This window comes from Blastomyces gilchristii (assembly GCF_000003855.2).
Source record: "Blastomyces gilchristii SLH14081 genomic scaffold supercont1.51, whole genome shotgun sequence".
Lineage (NCBI taxonomy): Eukaryota > Fungi > Ascomycota > Eurotiomycetes > Onygenales > Ajellomycetaceae > Blastomyces > Blastomyces gilchristii.
This window is the reverse complement of record NW_003101632.1, coordinates 43,763-66,899: the sequence shown is the minus strand read 5'-3', so window position 1 is coordinate 66,899 and position 23,137 is coordinate 43,763. Positions and strand designations below refer to the sequence as shown.

Below are 23,137 nucleotides of genomic sequence, written 5' to 3'. Positions count from 1 at the left end.
ACTGATAAAATTGCTGATAGCAGAATCATGTATCAATCTATTTCACCAGTCTGACTGATATCAAAAAGACTCTAGAAAAGTTATCTCATGTTATAATAATAGATTCTTATATAAAACTCTCTTAAAAATATTATGAATATCTAGATATCTTCTGATAAGATAATAATGTTACAAATCTACTTCTCTTACAAGATTCAGAAGTGAATCACAGTATCAAGTTGAAAAAGAAGAACAGCAACAACTCTGAATTATTATAAGACTCTCTTTATAATATATTCTGAAATGAACTTCTTCTTCTTTGAAAGACACTCAACAATCTGTTGAATAAAGAATTTATATATATTAGTAACTCTTTCACTGCAGTCTCTATTCTCTTTACAAAGAAATCAGGTGAAGAACTTCAATTCTGTGTGAATTATTGAGAATTAAACAGATTAATAAAGAAGAACTGTTATTCTTTATCTCTTATCAATGAAACTCTAGCTCACATTGAACAAGCTCAATGATTTACAAAGTTAGATATCATCATCATGTTTTATAAGATCTGCATTACTGAAGAAGATGAGTGACTTACAGTATTCTGAACATAATATAATCTCTTTGAATGAGTAGGCACACTCTTTGAACTGACTAATATCTTCAGTACATTTCAGAAGTATATTAACTGAGCACTCTGAGATTTTCTTAATGAATTTGTATCTGTATATCTTGATGATATTCTTATCTTCACTAATAAGTTCAGAAAGAAACATCAAGAATATGTATAAAAGATATTATAATAATTATAAGAAGCAGAACTACTGATAGACATAGACAAGTATGATTTTGAGATTAAAAGTACAAAATATCTAGACTTTATCATAGAAGCTGATAAGAGAATCTGAATGAATTCTGAGAAGATCTCTGCTATTCTTGAATGAAAGGCTCTGTACACTGTGAAAGATGTACAAAGCTTCATCAGATTCACTAACTTCTATCAGTGATTTATATAAAACTTCTCAGATATTATGAGATCATTTATAGAACTTACTAAGAAAAACTCAGTATTTCAATGATCAGTGAATGCTGAAGCTGTATTTATATAGATAAAGAAGATATTCATTAATATCTCTCTACTGATAACATTCAATTCTAATCATGAGATAGTTATTAAAGCTGATTTCTCTGACTATATTATAGAAGAAGCTATATTACAATATAATAATAAAGATGTCTTATAATTATGTGTCTTCATATCTAAGAAACTGAGTCCTGCTGAATGCAATTATAAGATCTATGATAAGAAACTTCTTACAATTGTATACTGTCTAGAAGAATGAGACTCTGAACTCTGAAGTATCTCTGAATTTGAGATAATCATAGATTATAAGAATCTCAAATACTTTATAACTATCTGTAAACTTACTGAATAACAGATGTGATGATTCAAGTTTCTAAGCTGCTTTTATTTTATAATACACTACTGTTCTAGCAGTCAGAACTCAATGGCAGATACACTCTCATAATAAGAATAAGATATACTGTTCAATATGACAGACACGCACTGAATGAATTGAGAACATCAGCTCTTGAACATGAAGATATTAGTTGATCATGATGAGATCACTTATAACACTATACATACTTCTCTGATTAGAACACTCTCTTTTCAAACTGATACTGATATCTTCGCTTCTTCTACACTGAATGAACTGTAGCATACAGCAGCTCAGACTGATAAACTTCTTCAAATTCTCACTGAAGAAGTATAATAAGAAGTGTCTCAATTCTCTTCAGAATTATATATAAAGACTGACATCTCAGAATGTTCAATAGATAATAGTTATTATTATTATTATTCTTCAATTATAGATGTATGCAGTCAGAGACTATGACATCTACCTGAGAACTAAAAGTTCTCAGGGTTTTTTCTATATCTATAAAGTTAACTATTATACATTCACCAATTTCAGATATATAAAATGAGAAAATTCCAGCTCAGAATACAAAAACTGTTTACAAATTGCAGTATTTTAACATCTTCTGATACTTTAAAACCTTTTGACAATATCATGACAAAGGAAAAGAGAACACAGTCTTAAAGATAGACACATTAAATAGATAGATAGAAAAGAATAGAAAGGAAAAAGTAAAGTAAAATAAAGAGAGACTGTAATAAAACAAATTATCAAAAGATAGTATATAGCTGTTTTAACAGACTATATTTGATCAATTTCCTCCTCTTCATATTCAGATATTTCTGAATTCAGTCATTTTCTTATAGGTGCTTGAGTTTCTGATAGAAAGTCTATTAAGTATTTAATTTCTGTCTCAGTTGAGAATAAGAATCTTATATTTAATTGATTTAGATTATACTTCTCTTTCAATCTGACTCTGAGACTATTGTATAATGCACAGTATATTATAATATACTCAGAATTCTCATTTGTATTACAGAATGAGTATTCTATTGAATCAAATCTATCATCAAATCTTTATATATAAGATTTGAAATAGACATGTTCTAATTTCAGCTGTATTATAGATGAGAATATTTTCTTTTTACATTTAATTAAACAAGATTTTCACTTGGGTTTTATTTTAAATCTTGAATAATATATACTCTTCTTTTGTTTCTGTCAGCTTTCATTTCACTTATCTAAACAAGATTCTTTTATTTTTCTCTTTATAAAAAATCAGAATATAATTTTTTGAATAGATCTGCTTAATTCTGCACTCTTTTTTACAGCTGAATCAGTCAATTCATTGTGATGAATATTCATATGAGTAGGAACTCAGTGTATATGAATTATCCGCTTTAATATTCTTCTCTTTTGAATTTTTAAAACAGAGTTTAAGATCAGTTCAAGATTTATTTAATCATTATAAATCAAACAATTTCTAAGTCTTTTTAAAGCAGCTTGACTATCAGAGAATATTTATATCTCTTTCAAACTATTTCCTCTTTTATGAGATTTTATTTCAATGAGTTTGAAAGCTTTCACTATTATAAATAGTTCAGTATCAAAGACTTCAGATTCACAGTCTAAATTTCAGAAATCTGAGATAAAATTGATATTATCTTCAGTATAAGCAATGTCTGTATCTAATCTATTCAAATTCTTGTTTTTTGAGTCATCTGAATAAATCAGAATAGAGTCTTTTATATTGATTGTAGAAATTCTCTTTAAATACTGTTCATATTCTTTCTCTTTAGATAGTTTACTTATTTATAAGTTTATAAGAGATTTAAGCTTTTCTCTTCAGAGAGATAACTTCTCATGATTAACTTTTTCAATATTTAAAGAAGAAAATTGATTTTTAATCAGTGAGTATAGTCTGTACAGTTAAGAAGATATTTTCTTTGAAGAATTATTTTCATTGTAATCAAGAAATGTATTTTAATTCAGTTCATTTTCAGAGTTAATTAATAAAAATGAAGAAGAGACTCTTTCTCTGATTATATGATTTGAGCTTATCTTTATAACTCTCAGAGTATAGTTCATACAGATCTTTTTAAATCTAATAGCAGAAGAAAGAATTGAAGCTTTAACTTTTATTGCTTTAATAGAAGATGATTTAAATGCTCTCAGAATTCTTCTCAAAGCTCTGTTTTACAGAGTTTGAAAAAGTTCAGTGAACATTTCTTGATTATTTCATTAAACTTGAACTTTATAATTAGCTACTGAGATAATACAGGCTATATATAACTGTCTCATAGCCTGGAAGAATAGATCTATCTCTGTATTTAATAGTCTGATAATGTTATTTAATAGTCTTTCTGTCTTGACAGTTCTTTGTTGAATATAATATTTAAAATTCAACTTAGAGTTTAATCATACTTCTAATTATTTAATATTTAAACTGAGTTTAATCTCTCTCTTTAAAAGAGTTAGAGATAGTTCTTTCTCATTGAATCTAGAAAAGAAATGAATTAACTCAGTTTTATTCATATTAAATTGTATTTAATTAATATCTGCTCTGACAAAGATTTTCTTTACAGCTTTTTCAATCATTTTTAAATTCTCTTTAATAGTTTTTGAGCTGTAGACTAGATCAATATCATCTACATAACTCAGAGATTGCACTATTGTCATATTTCTATCTTTGAATAGATATACAGTGTATATTCTAAATAAAATAAGTGAGATTGAAGATTCTTACAGTACTTCTATTTTTATCTCAGTCTTGTCTTATTTTATTCTATCAAAGAAAAGTTATATGATTCTTTTAGATATAAAACAGTTAACTTATTTTATTAGAGAAAGTGATAGTTTTAATATCTTCAAAGTCTGAATTAACTTTGACTTTGAAACATAATCAAATGCTTCTTTTATATCAATAAAAACTATAATTGAGACCAGATCTTCATGCTTTGCTATTTGAATATTGTAAATAACTGAGAGAACAGTATCAATTGTAGAATATTGTTTTCTATCTCTCATTCATTCACTGAATAAAAGAGAGTTATTAATAGAGCTTATAAAAGATAGTTAAGTAGCTATTATCTTTTTCAAAACCTTTTCTAGACAGTTTTATAGAGATATTACTCTATATAACTTAGAAATTGATGTCTTTCTATTAGATTTTGTAAAAATCACTTCAGTGACTTCTCTTCAGCATTCAGAATGATATTCATTTTTCAAGAGATTGAAAAAGAGCTTAAAATATTCATTCTTTAAGTAGAAATATATATTTTGAATAATTAAGTGATTAATTGAATCAGGCCCTGCAGCAGTTTTAACAGAACTTGAGAAGATAGCTGACTCTAATTCATCTTATATAAGATTAGATCATTCTCAGTCATTTTCATTAATATAGTTGAAAAGTGATATATTCTCTGAATCTGAATCTGAATCTAATGAGTTTTGAAAGAGAATTCTCATGAAAGCTTAACATTTTTTCTTAAAAGAGTTTACTGTATATGATTCATTCTGAAACTCATATTCTAAAACTGAAGGTTTTGCTACACTTCTTATTTTAGTATAGTTAAAAGCTTTAAAAACTTTCTTTTCTTATACTTCTTCAAGAAATTTATTTCAGCAGTCTGTTTTAGCTCTTTTAATATTGGAACAATATTCATTTCTGATAGCTTTGAATTCTTTATCAGATATTATATCATTTTTTCAATCTCTTCTAGCAGTAGCCAATTCTTTTCTTTTAGATAAGATATTCTTATTTCATCAATATTTTGAATACTCAGAAGATTTTCTCTTTGAAATATTATCTCTAATACTTGTTAAAATAATAGATGTAATAAGCTTCACTCTATTCTTAAGTATTTCATTTGAGATATCTTGATCAGAATTTCAATATAGCTCACTCTATCTTTCAGATTTTAACAGTTTTATACTTTCTTCAACTACTTTTCAATCAGCTTTTTCAAAGTTAAACTGATTAGAGTGAAGAGGATTTTTACTCATTTGTTTTTCACTCAGTTCAATATTAAATTGAATAATCTCATGATCTGATTCTGATGTCTCATTTGAATCAATAAACTAGTTTATACGTCTTTTTTTTATTAGATTTTATAATATGAAGATTAAATCTATAATAGATTTCTATTTCATATCTTTTCTAAAGAATGTTTATTGATCAGATTTATTAACTAAATGTATTAAATGCTTAAAGATTTATTTAATCAGATTATCAGCTCTTATTATTATTATTATTATTCTTCAATTATAGATGTATGCAGTCAGAGACTATGACATCTACCTGAGAACCTTTAGTTCTCAGGGTTTTTCCTATATCTATAGAGTCAACTATTATACACTTATCAATTTCAGATATGCAAAATCAGAAAATTCCAGCCCAGAATACAAAAACTGTTTACAAATTACAGTATTTCAACACCTGTTAATACTTTGAAACCATTTGAAAATATCATGACAAAGGAAAAGAGAACATAGTCCTAAAGATAGACACATTAAATAGATAGATAGAAAAGAACAGAAAGAAACAAGTACAGTAAAGAAAGACTATAACAAAATAAAATTATTAAAAGATAGTATATAGCTGTTTTAACAGACTATATCTAATCAATTTCCACCTGTTCATATTCAGATACTTCTGAGTTGAGCCATTTTCTTATAGCTGCTTGAGTTTCTGATAGAAAGTCTATTAAGTATTTAAGTCCTGTCTCAGTTGAAAATAAGAACCTCATATTTAATTGATTTAAATCATACTTCTTCTTTAATCTGACTCTGAGACTATTGTATAATACACAATGCATTACAATATACTCAGGATTCTCATTTATATTGCAGAATGAGCACTCTGTTGAATCAAATCTATCATTAAATCTTTGTATATAGAATTTGAAATAACCATGTTCTAGTTTTAGCTGAATTATGAATGAGAATATTTTCTTTTTACATTTAATTGAACAAGATTTTCACTTTGATTTTATCTCAAATCTTGAATAATGTATGCTCTTCTTTTATTTCTGCCAGCTTTCATTTCACTTGTCTAAACAAGATTCTTTTATCTTTCTCTTTATAAAAGATCAGAACACTGTTTTTTGAATAGATCTGCTTAATTCTGAACTCTTTTTTACAGCTGAATCAGTCAATTCATTACCATGAATATTCATATGAGCAGGAACTCAATGCAGATGAATTATCAGTTTAGATGTTCTTCTCTTTTGAATTTTCAAAACAGAGTTTAAAATCAGGTCAAGATTCATTTGATCATTATAAATCTGACTATTTCTCAGTCTTTTTAAAGCAGCTTGACTATCAGAGAATATTTATACCTCTTTCAAATGATTTTCTCTTTTATGAGATTTTATTTCAATGAGTTTCAAAGCTTTCACTATTACAAATAGTTCAGTATCAAAGACTTCAGATTCACAGCCTAAATTTCAGAAATCTGAGATAAAATTGATATTATCTTCAGTATAAGCAATGCCTGCATCTAATCTATTTAAATTCTCATTTTTTGAGTCATCTGAGTAAATCAGAATAGAGTCTTTTATATTAATTATAGAGATCTTCTTCAAATACTGTTCATATTCTCTCTCTTTAGATAGTTCACTTATTTATAAGTCTATAAGAGATTTCAGCTTTTCTCTTCAGAGAGATATCTTCTCATGATCAATTTTCTCAACATTTAATAAAGAAAATTGATTCTTAATAAGTGAACATAGTCTATACAGTTGAGAGGGCTTTTTATTTAAAGCATTATTCTCATTTCAATCAAGAAATCTATTTCAATTCAGTTCATTTCCTGAGTTAACTGATGAAAATGAAGAAGAGACTCTTTCTCTGATTATATGATTTAAGCTCATCTTTATGACTCTCAGAGCATAGTTTATACAGGCCTTTTCAAATTGAATAGCAGGAGATGGAATTGAGGCTTCAATTTCCATTACTTTAATAAGAGATGATTTAAATGCTCTCAGAATTCTTCTCAAAGCTCTGTTTTATAGACTTTGAAACAGTTCAGTGAAGTTATCTTGATTATTTCATTAAACTTGAACTTCATAACCAGCTACTGAGATAATACAGGCTATGTACAACTGTCTCATAGCCTGAAAAGATAAACCTCTCTCAGTATTTAATAGTCTGATTATACTATTCAGTAGTCTCTCTGTCTTGATGATTCTTTGTTGAATATGATATTTAACATTCAACTTGGAGTTTAACCATACTCCTAGTTATTTGACATTCAAACTGGGTTTAATCTCTTTATTCAGAAGAGTTAGACTTAGTTCTTTCTCATTAAATCTGGAAAAAAAGTGAATTAACTCAGTTTTATTCATATCAAATTGAATTAGATTGATATCTGCTCTAACAAAGATTTTCTTTACTACTTTCTCAATCACTTCTAAATTCTCTTTGATTGTCTTTGAACTGTAGAGAAGATCAATATCATCTACATAACTTGAAGATCTCACTATTTTCATCTCTCTATTCTTGAATAAATATGCAGTGTATATTGCAAATAAAACAGGTGAGATTGGAGATTCTTGTGATACTTCTATTTTTATCTCAGTTTTATCTTGTTTTCTTCCATCAAAGAATAGTTGTATAATTCTTTTAGATATGAAACAATCAACTCATTTTATTAGAGAAAGTGACAGTTTTAACATCTTCAAAGTTTGAATCATCTTAGACTTTGAAACATGATCAAATGCATCTTTTATGTCAATAAAAACTGCAGTTGAGACCAGGTCTTCATGCTTTACTACTTGAATATCATGAAGAACTGAGAGAACAGTGTCAATTACAGAACATTGTTTTCTATCTTTCATTTATTCATTAAATAGAAGAGAATCACTAATAGAGCTTATAAAAGATAATCTAGTAGCTATTATCTTTTCTAGAACTTTTCTTAAACAGTTCAACAGAGATATTACTTTATATGACTTAGAAACTAAAGCTTTTCTATTAGGTTTTACAAGGATTACTTCAGTAGCTTCTCTTCAGCATTCAGAATGATAATCATTTCTTAAGAGATTGAAAAAGAGCTCAAAATATTCATTCTTCAAGTAGGAATATGTGTTTTGAATAATTAAATGATTAATTGAATCAGGCCCTGCAGCAGTTTTAATTAAACTTGAGAATATTACTGACTCTAGTTCATCACCTGTAAGCTCAGATCATTCCCAGTTATTTTTATCAATATATTCATGAAATGACATATTCTTCTCTTCTAAATGTGATGAGTTTTGAAAGAGAATTCTCATAAAAGCTTGACATTTTTCCTCAAAAGAGTTTGCTGTATACAATTCATTCTGAAATTCATATTCTAAGATTGAAAGCTTTGCTACACTTCTTGTTTTAGTATAGTTGAAGGCTTTAAAAACTTCTTTTTCTTGTGCTTCTTCAAGAAATTTGTTCCAGCAATCTGTTTTAGCTTTTTTAATATCTGAAAAATATTCATTTCAAATAGCTTTGAACTCTTCATCAGATATTAAGTTATTCTTTCACTCTCTCTTAGCAGTGACTAGTTGCTTTCTTTTAGAAGTGATATTCTCATTTCATCAAGGTTTGAAATACTCAGAAGACTTTTTCTTTAGAATATTTTCTTCAATACTTGTTAGAAGAATAGATGTAATCAGCTTTGCTCTATTCTCAAGCATTTCATTTGAGATATCTTGACTTTGATTTCAATAAAGCTTACTCTGTCTTTCAGATTTCAGCTGTTTTACTCTTTCTTTAACTGCTTTTCAATCAGCTTTTTCAAAGTTATACTGATTAGAGAGAAGAGGATTTTCACTTCTTTATTTTTCACTCAGTTCAATATCAAATTGAATGATCTCATGACCTGATCCTGAGATTTCATTTGAATCAATAAACCAGTTTATAAGTCTTTTTTCAATTAGATTTTGTGACATGAAGATTAGATCTATAATAGATTTCTATTTCATGCCTTTTCTAAAGAATGTTTGTTGATCAGACTTGTTAACTAAATCTATTGAATGCTTAAAAGTTCATTCAACCAGTTTATCTGCTCTTACTGCTCTTATGCACTCTGAGTTCCATCAGGGATGATGTGCATTGAAGTCTCCTGCAATTATAGAGTTTTTTAAGAGAGTTATATTCAAAAATCCTCTATCAATTGTCCAGATATTGTTGTTTTCTTTCAATGACTTTTCATTATAGATATTTATAAGTTGAATAGTATCAAACTCATTCTCTTTATCTATAATATCACTCACTAGAATATCAGAGTTAAATATGATATCAAATCTCAAATTAAATTGATATCTTGATCTTTTTCTCTCATAGATCACTACTCTTGATTTTATCTCAGATTTTTCAGAGAGAAAGCAGTAATAGCTTGAATGAGAAATGATGTACTTTTGCTCAGTATCAAAGTTTGGTTCTTGAAGAAGTACAAAGTCAACTTTCTGTTTAAATGCAATCTGAAGACAAGAATAAATGCAATTTAAGTTTCTATTCACATTATTTTGAATAAATGTGATTTTTGAAGAGTTTTTAAACTTTTTTTGTTGTTTTTGTTGTATATTCATACTAAGAGAGAGTAGAGATAGAGTAGAATCTAATTTCTATCATCAGATAGTAGATTATAACTATTTTAAAAAGTAGGAATCTCAACTGCTTGCATTATATCTAGTTTATTATCAGAGTCATTTCTCAATTCTCTAATCTTAACAGAAGTTTGAGGATTCAAATTCTGTTTACACTTAGCTGAAGAGTTGAAGATTATCAGCTCTTACTTCTCTCTTATATTCTGAATTTTATCAGAAATAATGTGTATTGAAATCTTCTGCAATTATAGAGTTTCTTAATGAAGTTATGTTCAGAAATTCTCTATTAATTGTTCAGATATTGTTATTTTTCTTCAATGACTTTTTATTATAGATATTTATGACCTGTATAGTATCAAACTTATTGTCACGCTCCCGGCCGCGTCAAGGCCCCGTTGCGGTTCCACACGGCCCATTGCTTCCATGCGGATGATTTCATCCTGTCTGAACCGGTTTCCAATCACTCTATGACATCATTCGGATATATCATAGGAAGATCTGATTGATGAATATAAGAACCCTGCTTCTATATGAGGTCAGCAGATTACTCTTCCTTGGCAATGAGGCACTGCTGAGGTATCACTCTGGCTATTCTTGCTTATGAAATGAGAGAAGAGTATTCACTCATTGTCTATATAGAATAGCTAGATGCTGGCTTCTCATCAAAGAAGCCAGCAATTTGTTTTTCTTCTACTGAAATATATATGAGAGTTACTGCATGTCTCATACAATCTTCTTAGTATACTAAGTATCATATCTGTGATATTCTCACAATAACCCTGTAGTCTACAAGCTCACTATTCAAGCAAGATAGTCAAGCTCACTCATATGACTTCTCAAACAACTACTTCTACATGATGTCACTGACTAGTCACTGCTTTGATTCTGTCATGTTACAATTTGAATTACTCAATCTGATTACATATTTGAATTAGTTAAGCTTTAACAGACTGATATGACCTCATGCACCTGTGCTGAGACTGACTCAACCTCACTCTCTGAAGGAAACACTACATCATTCCCTAGAGTGTGTACACCTCTATCTCAGCAGAAATTCAAGATTCCTGAACTCACTACACATTTTGACATGAGCCTTTCAACTGCTCTGCCACTGCCACGGCCCCTACACACCTACATCTATCATGAAGATAGAGAGATTAAGATCAGAGATTCTCTGAGATACAAGAGAAACATCTTATCTGAATTTCACAGCTTTATCTGCATTCTTGAATGAAAATTCCACCTTAATCTGAGCCAGTATAATACTCATGAGATATGAGTAATATACATCATCAACCTTCTTGAAGGCATCTCTGCAACTACTTGAGTCATTAAGAAGAGAGAGCTTAAGCATATCAATACTGTTATAACTTGAGAAGAATTCAAGAACTTTCTACTGAATCAAATTGAAGATCACTGTAATCATGACTTCACAGCAGCACAGTGATTCAACTCATTACATTAATGAGATGATGAGAATCCTTTCAATTTCAATGTAAGATTTGAAGAATATTGAGAGAAACTAACTGATGATTTGAATCAATTAAAAACACAGCTTTATCTTATAAAACTGACTTACAAGGTATGAATAATAATATTATAATATCAGAGTTCATCAATCAATTGCACTGAGCTTGTTAACCTAGCTTTTCAGATCTATTTGAATAATCAATTCTCTGAGAAAAAGATTAATAAGACTTCTTCTAAGTAATTAATAACAGGATCTAAATAATACTGTGACAGCTTCAGTGTGAAGAAAGTAAAGAAGAATTTCAAGTATTCTGATTCTTCACTCACTGTGAAGAAATATTAAAAAAGATTTGATAAAGATCTCTATTTCAACTGCAGAGCTGATGATCACTATATCAGTGATTGTAAGAAGCTGAAGAAGAGAAGAAACTGAGAAGATATCTTCTCAAAGTTGACTTCTCTTCTGACAAACATATTCATGAAAGATAAAGAAGAGAAAGAAAAGAATTAATAATTCTCACATCTCTGAGTTCATGTTATAATCACAATGCATACTCTGAATAAGAAGATATTAGTGAGATGTCTACTTAACTCTGAAATAGATATTAACTTCATATTCTATTTCTTTTCTTTGATAAAGAATTGAAAGAAGATAGATTTATCAGACTATATGAAATTTACTGATGAAATGAAATATCACTGTTTTAACATAATTCAAGTAAATTGTGTAATCACAGACTCAGAAGAAATCTTTAAGAAGAGCAGTCTACTTCTTCATACAGTTAATATCATAGATGAGAACATTATTCTAGATCTTCTGTGATTGAGAGAAAACAATTCTCTCATTGACTGAGTCACTCAGGTATAGCAGTACTGTCTCACTGATAAAGAGACAGTGATAGAGAAATCTGAAGAGTTTCATCAGAAGAATCTTGAGAAAAAGATTGAGTCAATATACTGTATAGCAGATGATTGAGACTTAAGAACAGATGAAGAAGTTATCACTCTCACTGCAAGATTAGCAGTAGTATCTGTCATTGAAGATGAATATATATAATATCTCTTTACAGATTTTAAGAATATCTTTTTGAAAAGAGAAGCAGTGAAGTTTCCTGACATCAAGATATAATATAAGATTTATCTTGAAGACAGTGTAACAGTGCTATATAAGTCTCTTTATAACTTGTCTGTAAAGGAATTGAATATTCTGCAAAAATATCTTAAAGAAGTGTAATCAAAGAACTGAATATATTTATTAAAAAGTTCAGCAGAAGTATCTATACTCTTTGTACTTAAGAAGAATGATAGACTACATCTATATGTAGACTACAGAGGTCTTAATAAGATGATGATTAAGAATCACTATTCATTATTATTAATTAATGAGATGATCAATTGATTATCTGAAGTAAAGATGTTCTCAAAGATTGATATACAGAATATCTATTATAGAATCAGAGTTAATAAAGATAATATTTAAAAAACAGCTTTTTATACCAAGTATAGTAATTTTGAATATCTTGTTTTATCTTTTAATCTTTATAACACTTCAGTCATCTTTCAGATCTATATAAATGAGACACTGCAGAGTCTTGTCAACATCTCCTGCATAGTATATCTGAATAACATTTTAATCTTCTTGAAATCAGAGAAAGAATATAATATTCATGTTCAAGAAGTGTTGAGTTACTTGAGACAGTATTAACTTTATACAAACACTGAAAAATGCTTATTCTACATGCAGGAGATTGATTTCTTAGGTTATATTATTAAGATAAATAGCATTTCAATGAACAGAAGCTGAGTCTCTGTCATTGAGAACTGATCAGTACTGTAGATATACTGTGAGATACAGATATTTCTAGAATTTGTGAATTTCTACAGATAATTCATCTATACATATTCACAGATTACTGTCCCTCTTACAGATTTATTGAAGAAAAGTGTGAAAGACAGAAAAATAGAATCATTTATTCTCACTTAAGATACTGTGCAGATATTTGCAGAATTGAAATAAGCTTTCACAGATATTATAATACTGAATCATTTTAACTCTGACTTACTCAGTCAGTATAAGACTGATGTATCTGAAAATGAGATCTGTGAAATCTTTTCACAGTTGATATTAGAGATCTTTCAATATTGAAAGAATCAGAGAATAATCATCTCTGAGAAAACAGATAATGAATTATCTATAAGAGAAGACTTTTTCACAGAGTCTATAAGACACTGTGAATGAAGATCAGTGATTTTCTTCTTTAAGAAGATATCACTCATGCAGAGAAGGTATGATATTCATGATTAGAAGATGTTAATAATTATTGAATTCTTTAAGATTTAGTGATATTATCTTCAGAGTAATAAGTATTCAGTGTAAGTTCTCACTGATTATACAAATCTGCATTACTTCTTGATAATAAAGAGCTTGATAGAATGTTAAGCCAGGTGAACAGAGCTGCTTTCAGAGTATGATTTCTATATCTGATATTATTCAGATCAGCTTAACTCTGTTAACATGCTGTCTAGACAGTCTGATTATAATATCATTAATGTGAAGAAGAATTCTATAAAAGAATCTCTGTCATCACTGCAGAAGAAGCTGGCTGCAGAGGGTTGAGATTCTCTAAAGCTCAGAAACAGTGCTGAAGAGACAGCTGTGTAACTTAGTATAAAAGGTAAAAGAGAACCTGAGTCTCTGTGAGAGACTAATACTGAAGATCATGAGCTTCTCATGTTATATCTTACAATTATTGAATTGATAAAGAATGAAACAGTCTACAATCTTTCAATCTGACTACTTTTGAAATTTATTAATAAGTTATAGAAGAGAGATATCTCTACTACAGCTTGAATTCAGAAGTTGAAGAAGAAAGAGTTCAGTTTAAACTTGAAAGAGACAGACTCTGAGTAGAACAGTACTGTTAAGAAATCAAGTTACTAGTAACTAGAAGAATGTGAACTTCTACTGCTGAATGATTCAGTCTTTGTCTCTCATAGCAGAACAGTGTGTCAGAAGTTATTAAGAATTCATCATAATAATTCTCATACAGAGTACTTCAGGTTAGAGAAGACTGAGAAGCTTTTAAAATATAAATATATTTAGAACAAGCTTCAGACAGATATTAAAGAGTATATTAAAACTTATAATATCTGTTAAAGAATAAAGATTCTGCAGTATAAGTAATACAGTAAGTTGATATCACTGCCTATTTCAAAGAGCTTATAACAGAATCTATTAATGAATTTTATAGTTGATCTGTCAAAGTCAATAAGAGTTAAAGAATATAACTCAATTTTGATCATTATTAACTACTTTATAAAGATAATCAGATATATTTCTACTTATAAAAAGATTAAAGCCTCTGAATTGACTGACCTGTTTTTAGATATTATTATTCATGATCACAGTGCTCTGAAATCATTGATAATAGATTAAGAATCTCTCTTCATCAGTAAATACTGATCAGCTTTTTACTATTATCTTATAATAAGATGTCTTCTTAGTACTGTATTTCATCTGCAGATCAATGATCAGACTGAATATCAGAATCAGACACTAGAATAGTATCTTTAAGTGTTCTATTCATATTATCAGAATAATTAGCTCAAATATCTTCTAACTACTGAATTCATATATAATAATGCAAAGAATGTAATCTTAAAGATATCTTCTTTCTATACTTATTATGAATATAATTCTTTATTACACAGTGATGTTATAGATAATATTTCAAAGAGAGAAATAAATAGTCAGAATATCAAACAGATACAGAGAATAGAGTATTTCTCAGTATCAGAAGTAAAAGTGAGATTGAAACTTTTAAATAAAATTCATGAGAAGACAGTAAAAAGCATTCATCACACTCAGAAGCAGTAGATAAAATACTATAATTAAAAACATCTTTTAATGAAGTTCTTAATAGAGAATCAAGTACTACTTTCAGCAAAGAATATCAAGATAACAAGATTATATAAGAAGCTCAGTAAGCAGTGACTAGAATCTTTCTCAGTAACAAGAGTAATGAGTAAACAGATATATAAGTTAAAATTACTCACAGAATTAAAATCAATTTATTCTGTTTTTCACATTTTCTATTTAAAGCTCTATAAGTAATACTCTGAGATGAAGTCATCTCAGCTGAATAATATTGAGATTGAGAGTGATACTGAATATCTTATAAAGAAAATATTGAATAAGTGAATATATTACAGCAAGCTTCAATATCTTATTAAATAAGAAGATTATTTATTATCAGAGAATTCATGAGAACTGCTTGAGTATTTGAAAAATGCTGAGAAAGAGATTGTAAGCTATGAGATGACTAGTAGAGACTGCTCTGTTACATGTCAGAGACATTGAATAAGAAATGTCACTTAAGACTTCTCATTTTTCTCAAAGAGTTTTTTAGAGATGATTTTATAATAGTGAGTTAGTATTTTATAGACTCTGTAGCACTCTTCTTCTATTTTCTCTTAAAGAGTTTTTTAGAAGTTTAATGAGACTATATAAGTATAAAATTTCTGAAGTGATTAGAGAAAAGAGATATTTAAAATTAATAAAAAAGATTAATATTATTGACTCACAGATCACTGCTATTCTAGTGAAGCTGCAGCCTGCTGAAAAAGTAAAAAGAGAGAATCTCAGAGTTTACTCATTAATAATTATACTCTCATTAAACTCATTCTTCACTATTAAAGTCTTCAGCACTGATATCTTTGTCTGCTGAGAAGTTAGCACTGCAGCATTACAGAAGAGCATGAGAAATACATAAAATATCAACTTATCAACTTATAAAGTATCTCAGTCATCTGCTTCAACTGAAGTGAGATTCTCTTTAATCAGTGATTGATCTCTGTAATACTTTCAATGATGATGCTGACTAATCTCTTCTTAGAGTCAGTCATTCTGAGGTGTTTTTTTATCTCAGAGATTCACACTTTCATCTTCTTTTACAGATGAGTAAGAGAGATCTTCTCAGTCTTGATGAAATCTGTCAATGCTTAAAGCTCTGAGATTCTTGCTCTGTACTGCTTAAGCATCTGAGCTTCTTGTCAGAGCTGATATAATGCCTTCTTATAGAGTAGGTAATACTTACAGAGAGATAGAAGTTATTGTTACAGATACAATGAAAATAACAGAAGTGAGAGAAGAAGTGAGTGTATAGAATTCCTCTCTTCTTCAGCTGTTTAACACAGCACAGACAAGTAGTGATACTGATCAGAGACTGTATCAGAGCCTTCTCACAGAGAGAAGACAAAGAAACTGTGAGACTCTGTAGACTCAACTCAGCAGTATTCTGAGCAGGGCTCAGGCATGCTGTGAGAGAGGAACTACAGATTGAGCTTCTCAGAGTCACTGTTCCTGAAACTAAGCTCTCTCTGAGTTTCTCTTCAAATGACCACACAGGGTCATATGCTACTGTATTGACTGGGGGGAGAGGCAGTGTTGTAATGGCAGTGAGAGGAGTGAGGAACAGACTGAACACAGATGAATCAATTAGCAGAAGGGATGACACCTCACTGCAAGGTATAGTGACTATCATCACAGCTGCAAAAGAAGTAGAAGAAGAAGAAGATGTAATAATAAGAGCAGTGCTTTCACAGCTCATTGACACTGCTGTCTCTGCCTTTAACCTGGCTTTCTTGGTGGTCACAGAGGCTGTCACCACACCATGAAGATGTTTATTCACTAGAAAATGTCAGAATAAGTCCTCTACTGTTCTTCAAGAATAATACTCTCATGCACTCACTATTGCAGATGAGAGAGAGAAGAGAAAAATGTGTTATAAGAGAGAAGAATCTTTTTAAAAAAATCCTGCTACTACTGTTAGCTTTATCTCTAAAATACATCACTTTTATAGAGAATTTCATATATAGAATGAAATATATTGAAAGATCTGTAAGTCACTTATTAACTATATTTTTCACATTTTAAATTGATATATAAGAAACTCACTTCTCACATGTTTAATTTGAATGAAGATGAGAAAAGAAAGATCTATACAGTCAGCAGAATAACTCATCTATTTCTTTGTACAGTATACATACTATCAATCAGTTAGCAACTGTTACTATATAATAAAGATAATTTCTAATCTGATAATCTTAAGAGTATCAGAACTATGCTCTTAAAGAGAAGAGCATTGTCACACTCTCAGCTGTGTCAAGACTCTATTATAATTTTACACAGCTCATCACTTTCATGTGAATGATTTCATTCTGTCTGAACTGGTTTTCAATCACTCTATGATATTATTCAGATATATCATAGAAAGATCTGATTAATAAATATGAGAATCTCACTTCTATATAAGATCAGCAGATTACTCTTTCTTGATAATAAGATACTACTGAGGTATCACTTCAGCTATTCTCACTTATGAAATGAAAGAAGAGTATTCACTCATTGTCTATATAAAATAGCTAGATACTGACTTCTTATCAAAGAAGTCAGTGATTTGTTTTTCTTCTACTCAAATATATATAAGAGTTACTATGTATCTTATACAATCTTCTTAGTATACTAAGTATCATATCTGTGATATTCTCATAATAACTCTGTAGTCTATAAGCTCGCTATTCAAGCAAGATAGTCAAGCTCACTTATACAGCTTCTTAAACAACTACTTCTATATGATGCTACTGACTAGTCACTGCTTTAATTCTGTCATGTTACACTTATTCTCTTTATCTATAATATCACTCATCAGAATATCAGAATCAGATATGATATTAAATCTTAGATTAAATTAATATCTTGATCTCTTTCTTTCATAGATCACTACTCTTGACTTTATCTCAGACTTTTGAGATAGAAAGCAGTAGTAGCTTGAATGAGAAATAATGTATTTTTACTCAGTATCAAAATTCAGTTTTTATTATTATTATTATTATTCTTTCATTATACTCATATGCAAGCGGAGCTTATGATGAGTCCTTGTGTGATGTTAAATACAGGTCAAGTGTTGATTATACAGGAGGAAATACAGGTGTTGAGACCATGCCAAGATCAATAAGAACATAGGAAAATACAAAGAAGTGACAATTAGATACATGTGATAATAACTTCTCAGCCCAGGAACATAGAGCAATTCATTGGAGTGATTTGTACACCTCTGTATTTATTAGAAACCTGAGGTGCTTGAGTTCCAGATTTAATGTATCCCCTGCGGGTTTCGAACCCACGCATCTTGGTTTCCCACACCAAGGCACTACCAGGTGGCTGCATTAACCATTCAGCCATTGGGACAAAATTCAGTTTCTGAAGCAGTATAAAATCAACTTTTCATTCAAATACAATTTGAAGATAAGAATAAATACAATTTGAGTTTCTATTCATATTATTTTAAATAAATGTGATTTTTAAAGAGTTTTTAAACTTTTTTTGTTATTTTTGTTATATATTCATACTAAAAGAGAGTAGAGATAGAGTAGAATCTAATTACTATTATCAGATAGTAGATTATAACTATTTTAAAAAGTAGAAATCTCAACTGCTTATATTATATCTAGTTTATTATCAGAGTTATTTCTCAATTCTCTAATCTTAACAGAAATTTGAGAATTCAAATTCTATTTACATTTAACTGAAGAATTGAAGTTTGAAGATTTAAATAGTTAAGAGTTTCTTCTTTTTAAGCTTGCAGTTGTAAGTTTACTGACTTGACTCTTCTCTTTAGTTTTAGATTGACTTTGATCTTTATCTTTTCTTCAGTTCTTTTGAGTTTCTCAAGTAAATATACATTCTTTTGAGTTAGATGCATGTTTTTCTTTGTAATTAGAGCACTTAAGCAGAGTGTATTAATATATTTCATCTCTTTTTGAGCATGTTTCATATTTATACTTACTAGTTTTATAATCTCTGACACAGAATGCATATTTTGAGTCTCTAAAATATGAGATTACAAAGTATTCATATCTTTGACAGTTTGAACACTGTGTTTGAGCTTTGAGGTTCATTCTTAAGTCTTTGTATTCATGAACTCTCATTTTCAAATCTACTACTCTTACTTCAGACATCTTTGACTGTTCAAGTGTCTTTATATATATTAGAACAGAGACATTTCTTCTGCTTTATCTAAACTTAATTGAATTTAGTTATACAGACTCTTTTCTCAGTTGAATAGAGTTATATTCTTCCTATTCATTTTTAAGAAGTAGTATATCTTCTTCACAGTCAAAAATATCAACTGAAATATTATAAAGAATGAATTTGTCTCACTTTTCATCTCTCTTAGATTGAATTATTATGTTTAGCAAAGATTCTACTGCTGATTTTCAGAGATTCTCATTCTAAATAAGAAATTCTGCACTGAATTCAGGCATTATAGTCAGAATAATGAAGTTTTCAAAGAATGATGACTCAATTGAAGCTATAACTGATTTTTGAAATTCAATATTAGTTATCAACTGAGAAAAGAACTGCTGATTAATTTTATTTCTGATTCTGAAAATGAGATTTGAGTTTAGCTTGTTTCTTTGTAAGATATTCTGATTTAAGACTTTGAGAATAAGTCTTCTATTTCTGAAGATTTGAAAGTTTTTCTCTTTTTACATTTTTTTCTCTACTTTTTTATGAAAAGAAGTATGAGCAGTATTCTTCTCAGTTTTCTCAGGATTTTGAGCAGATTTTGAGATAGTAGATTTAGAGAGAGCAGATTCAGCTGCTTGAGCATATGTTTTCTTCTGATTTAAAGAAGAAGAAGAAGTAGAAAAAGAAGAAGAGTAAAATAATAAGTCAGTGATTATACTAGGAATTTTCAATATTTTTTGAACTGTGTTTGAAATTTCAAGTTTAAACTTAATCATCTTCTGTAGTTGTCTAGCTTGAGCATGAAGAATTAATAAAACTTCTTCATTTATCTCACTTAGATACTCTTTTTCAAGAATCTTGCTTACTTTTTCAAGTTTCTGTATTTCAAGAACTTATTATTTCTCTATTTCTTCTTTCTTTCTTCTCTTCAGAATTTCAATCTCAGAAATAGTACTTGAGAAAGCATCTTTTTCCACATTAACTGAGTGTATTTTTAAACTCATTATTCTCACTCAATGAAAAGTTAATCAGACTGTTTCAATTGAGATATTTATTGAACTCTTTTAAAAAGTTAGTCAGACTGTTTCAATTAAGAGATTTCTAAGTCTGTTTTCAATTGAAAAGTTGATCAGACTATTTTAAAAGAAGAATAACAGACTTTTGTATATAAAATACCTGATTTTTTTCACACTAGTTCAGTAACTAGATTAGATTTTTAAAGAGAATCTAATAAACTAAAATTGATTTTTAAGATAAATCAATAAAATCTTTACAATCTCTTTCTTAAGATACAGTGAAGAAAAGTATGATATCAATTAATAATAAATCAGATAATATAACAGTTTTTGAGAGAAAAACTAATAAAAAATAAATCAATTTTTTACAGAGAAATTAATTAAAACTATTTAATTTTATTCTAAATCATTTAATTCTTCTCACACAACAAGTGTACAACTCAAATCAGTTAATAAAGAGTGTAAAAAAGAATTAAGTATTAATAAAAGCTCTTCAGTCATTGAAAAAGTAATTCTTACTTAAAAGAATATAAAATTATAATAGAAAATAACTCTGTTTTTAATTCTTTGTAAGAATATTGTATAAAACTCAGAGAAAAACATCTTACTTTTTCAAGAGAAGTAAAAAACTATTTCTAAGATCTTTTTTTTTTGCATTAACTGCTGTAAAAGAATAAGATAGAAACTGCTAAGATATATACTACTGTATACTCTCTATCAAGACTTTCTCTCTTCAGAGTCTTGATATTATAGAGAATATAAGTCTGTTTCTATATAATAATATAAATATTATCAGCAGAATGTGAAGAAACTGATTATTTATATCTCAAAATAGAAGACTTTATCAATGATTATATTACTATAGAGTTAATTCTTAAATTTAATAGAAATCTAGTATTGCTGTTCTCAATCTCTTACAGAATCTATTAAATATTGAAATATTAAAACTAGATTTAATATATCTTACTATACAGAGATCAAAGACTCAGTCAGATCTTGAAATATACTGATTCTATAGTTGTTGTATCTGCTGATTATTTATTAAGTACAGTTGCTGAGATATCTCTTTGTATTTTTCTGTCAGAGATGAGCCAGATCAGAAGAGATGATACAAGAGTGAAACTTGTTGTTGATGTCTTGATACATCAAAGACAGAGAGAGTTTTTCACAAAGAATGCACTTCAGATGTGTCTGTTAATTATGTACTTGATACTATTGTCAAGGTATCTTTTTGTATTTTTCTGCCAGAGGTGGGCCAGATTGGGAAGAGCGGTACATGGGTGGGACTTGGCATTGATGTTTTGAAACATCAAAGATAGACAGGGTTCTCATGGAAGTTGCTTCTCAGATATCTTCACAATTACAGATCAGAGATCTTTTAAAATCAAGAAGATTGATATATATGACTAGGTCTCTTCACCTTACAATTTGTATGACACTTTGGCCCAAGGTTGTGATGTGATAGGGGTGAATAGGGGATAATCCCACACAGAAGTTTTGAGCAACATCTGGTTCACATTTGGCTGGATAACTTCAACACCACACAGAGTATGTGGTCGGTGATGGGGTCAAAATGCTCGTATGATTGAGGGCTTTTCAATGAACCTATCAGTGGGTTCTTATTTGAAAAATTGATTGAGTTTGTGATGGAGCGCTTTTTTTGTATCCAAGTATGTGACTTATATAATAGATAATAGTAATACTCTGTGATTTTATAAATAACACTGAGTCTCTCACTCTGAATTCTTACACACTCAGATAATATAAGAGATGTATAACTTATATATAACTGATTATTCAGACTATGAATAACTGTATAGAATGATCTTCTGAGAGTTCTACTGACTCAAGATATTAAACAGTATCAGATACTTTATCTAAAACTACAATCACTATTCTTCTATTATCTCATGAAAGAACTGTAGAAAAGATCTACTGAAATCACTCAATGTTTCTGATAGAATCTGATAAGATATAGTAATTAACTTCACTGTTAATCTATTTAAGAGTAAGAATTGTAAGAATATTCTTATCATTATTGACTGACTAAGTAAAGATGTAATATTAAAATCTTATAATAAGATGAATACTGAACAAGTTGCTGAAGCCTTCTTACAGAGTTCATTCTATCAGATGTATAAGTTACTGAGATCTATTATATCAAACTGAGACTGTCAATTTATAAGTACTCTCTGAATAGAAATCTGTCAAGTTCTCAAGATTATATATCATTTATCAACTGTCTATTATTCTGAGATTGATGATGTATCAGAATAAATAATTCAGACTGTGAAGAATTATCTTCATAAGTTCTGTAACTACTTATAAGACAATTGATATAATCTTCTTCTACATGCAGAGATCACTATCAATAATCAAGATGTCATTTCAACAGATATAAGCCTGTTCTTTCTTACACACAGATATCACATGAAAGTGTTGAATCTTCTAGAGACTACACAGTTTACACTGAACCTCTGCAGTTCAATTCAGATCACTGATAATATAGTAATAAAGCTCTAAGATACTTATAACTGAGTAGAAGCCTTTATAATAAGTACTGAATAAGATCAAGAGAATCAAGTCAATATCTGATAAGATTCTGTAGAACAGTATAAGATAGAAGATCTTGTATAATTG

At 28.9% G+C, this 23,137-nt stretch overlaps 1 protein-coding gene and 1 pseudogene across 2 annotated transcripts; one reads left to right on the top strand and one right to left on the bottom strand.

Annotated features, from left to right (window-relative positions):
- Positions 1-16,900: 16,900 nt before the first annotated feature.
- BDBG_18063 (uncharacterized protein) lies at positions 16,901-17,125 on the top strand (the record flags this gene model as incomplete). The annotated part of the gene is made up of 1 exon (XM_031725650.1): positions 16,901-17,125. One exon carries the CDS (start codon positions 16,901-16,903, stop codon positions 17,123-17,125), a length of 225 nt encoding a protein of 74 aa, XP_031581485.1.
- Positions 17,126-18,609: 1,484 nt separating this feature from the next.
- Positions 18,610-18,698, bottom strand: BDBG_18062 (annotated as a pseudogene). The gene has a single exon. The product of its transcript is annotated as a tRNA-OTHER (tRNA).
- Positions 18,699-23,137: the final 4,439 nt, after the last annotated feature.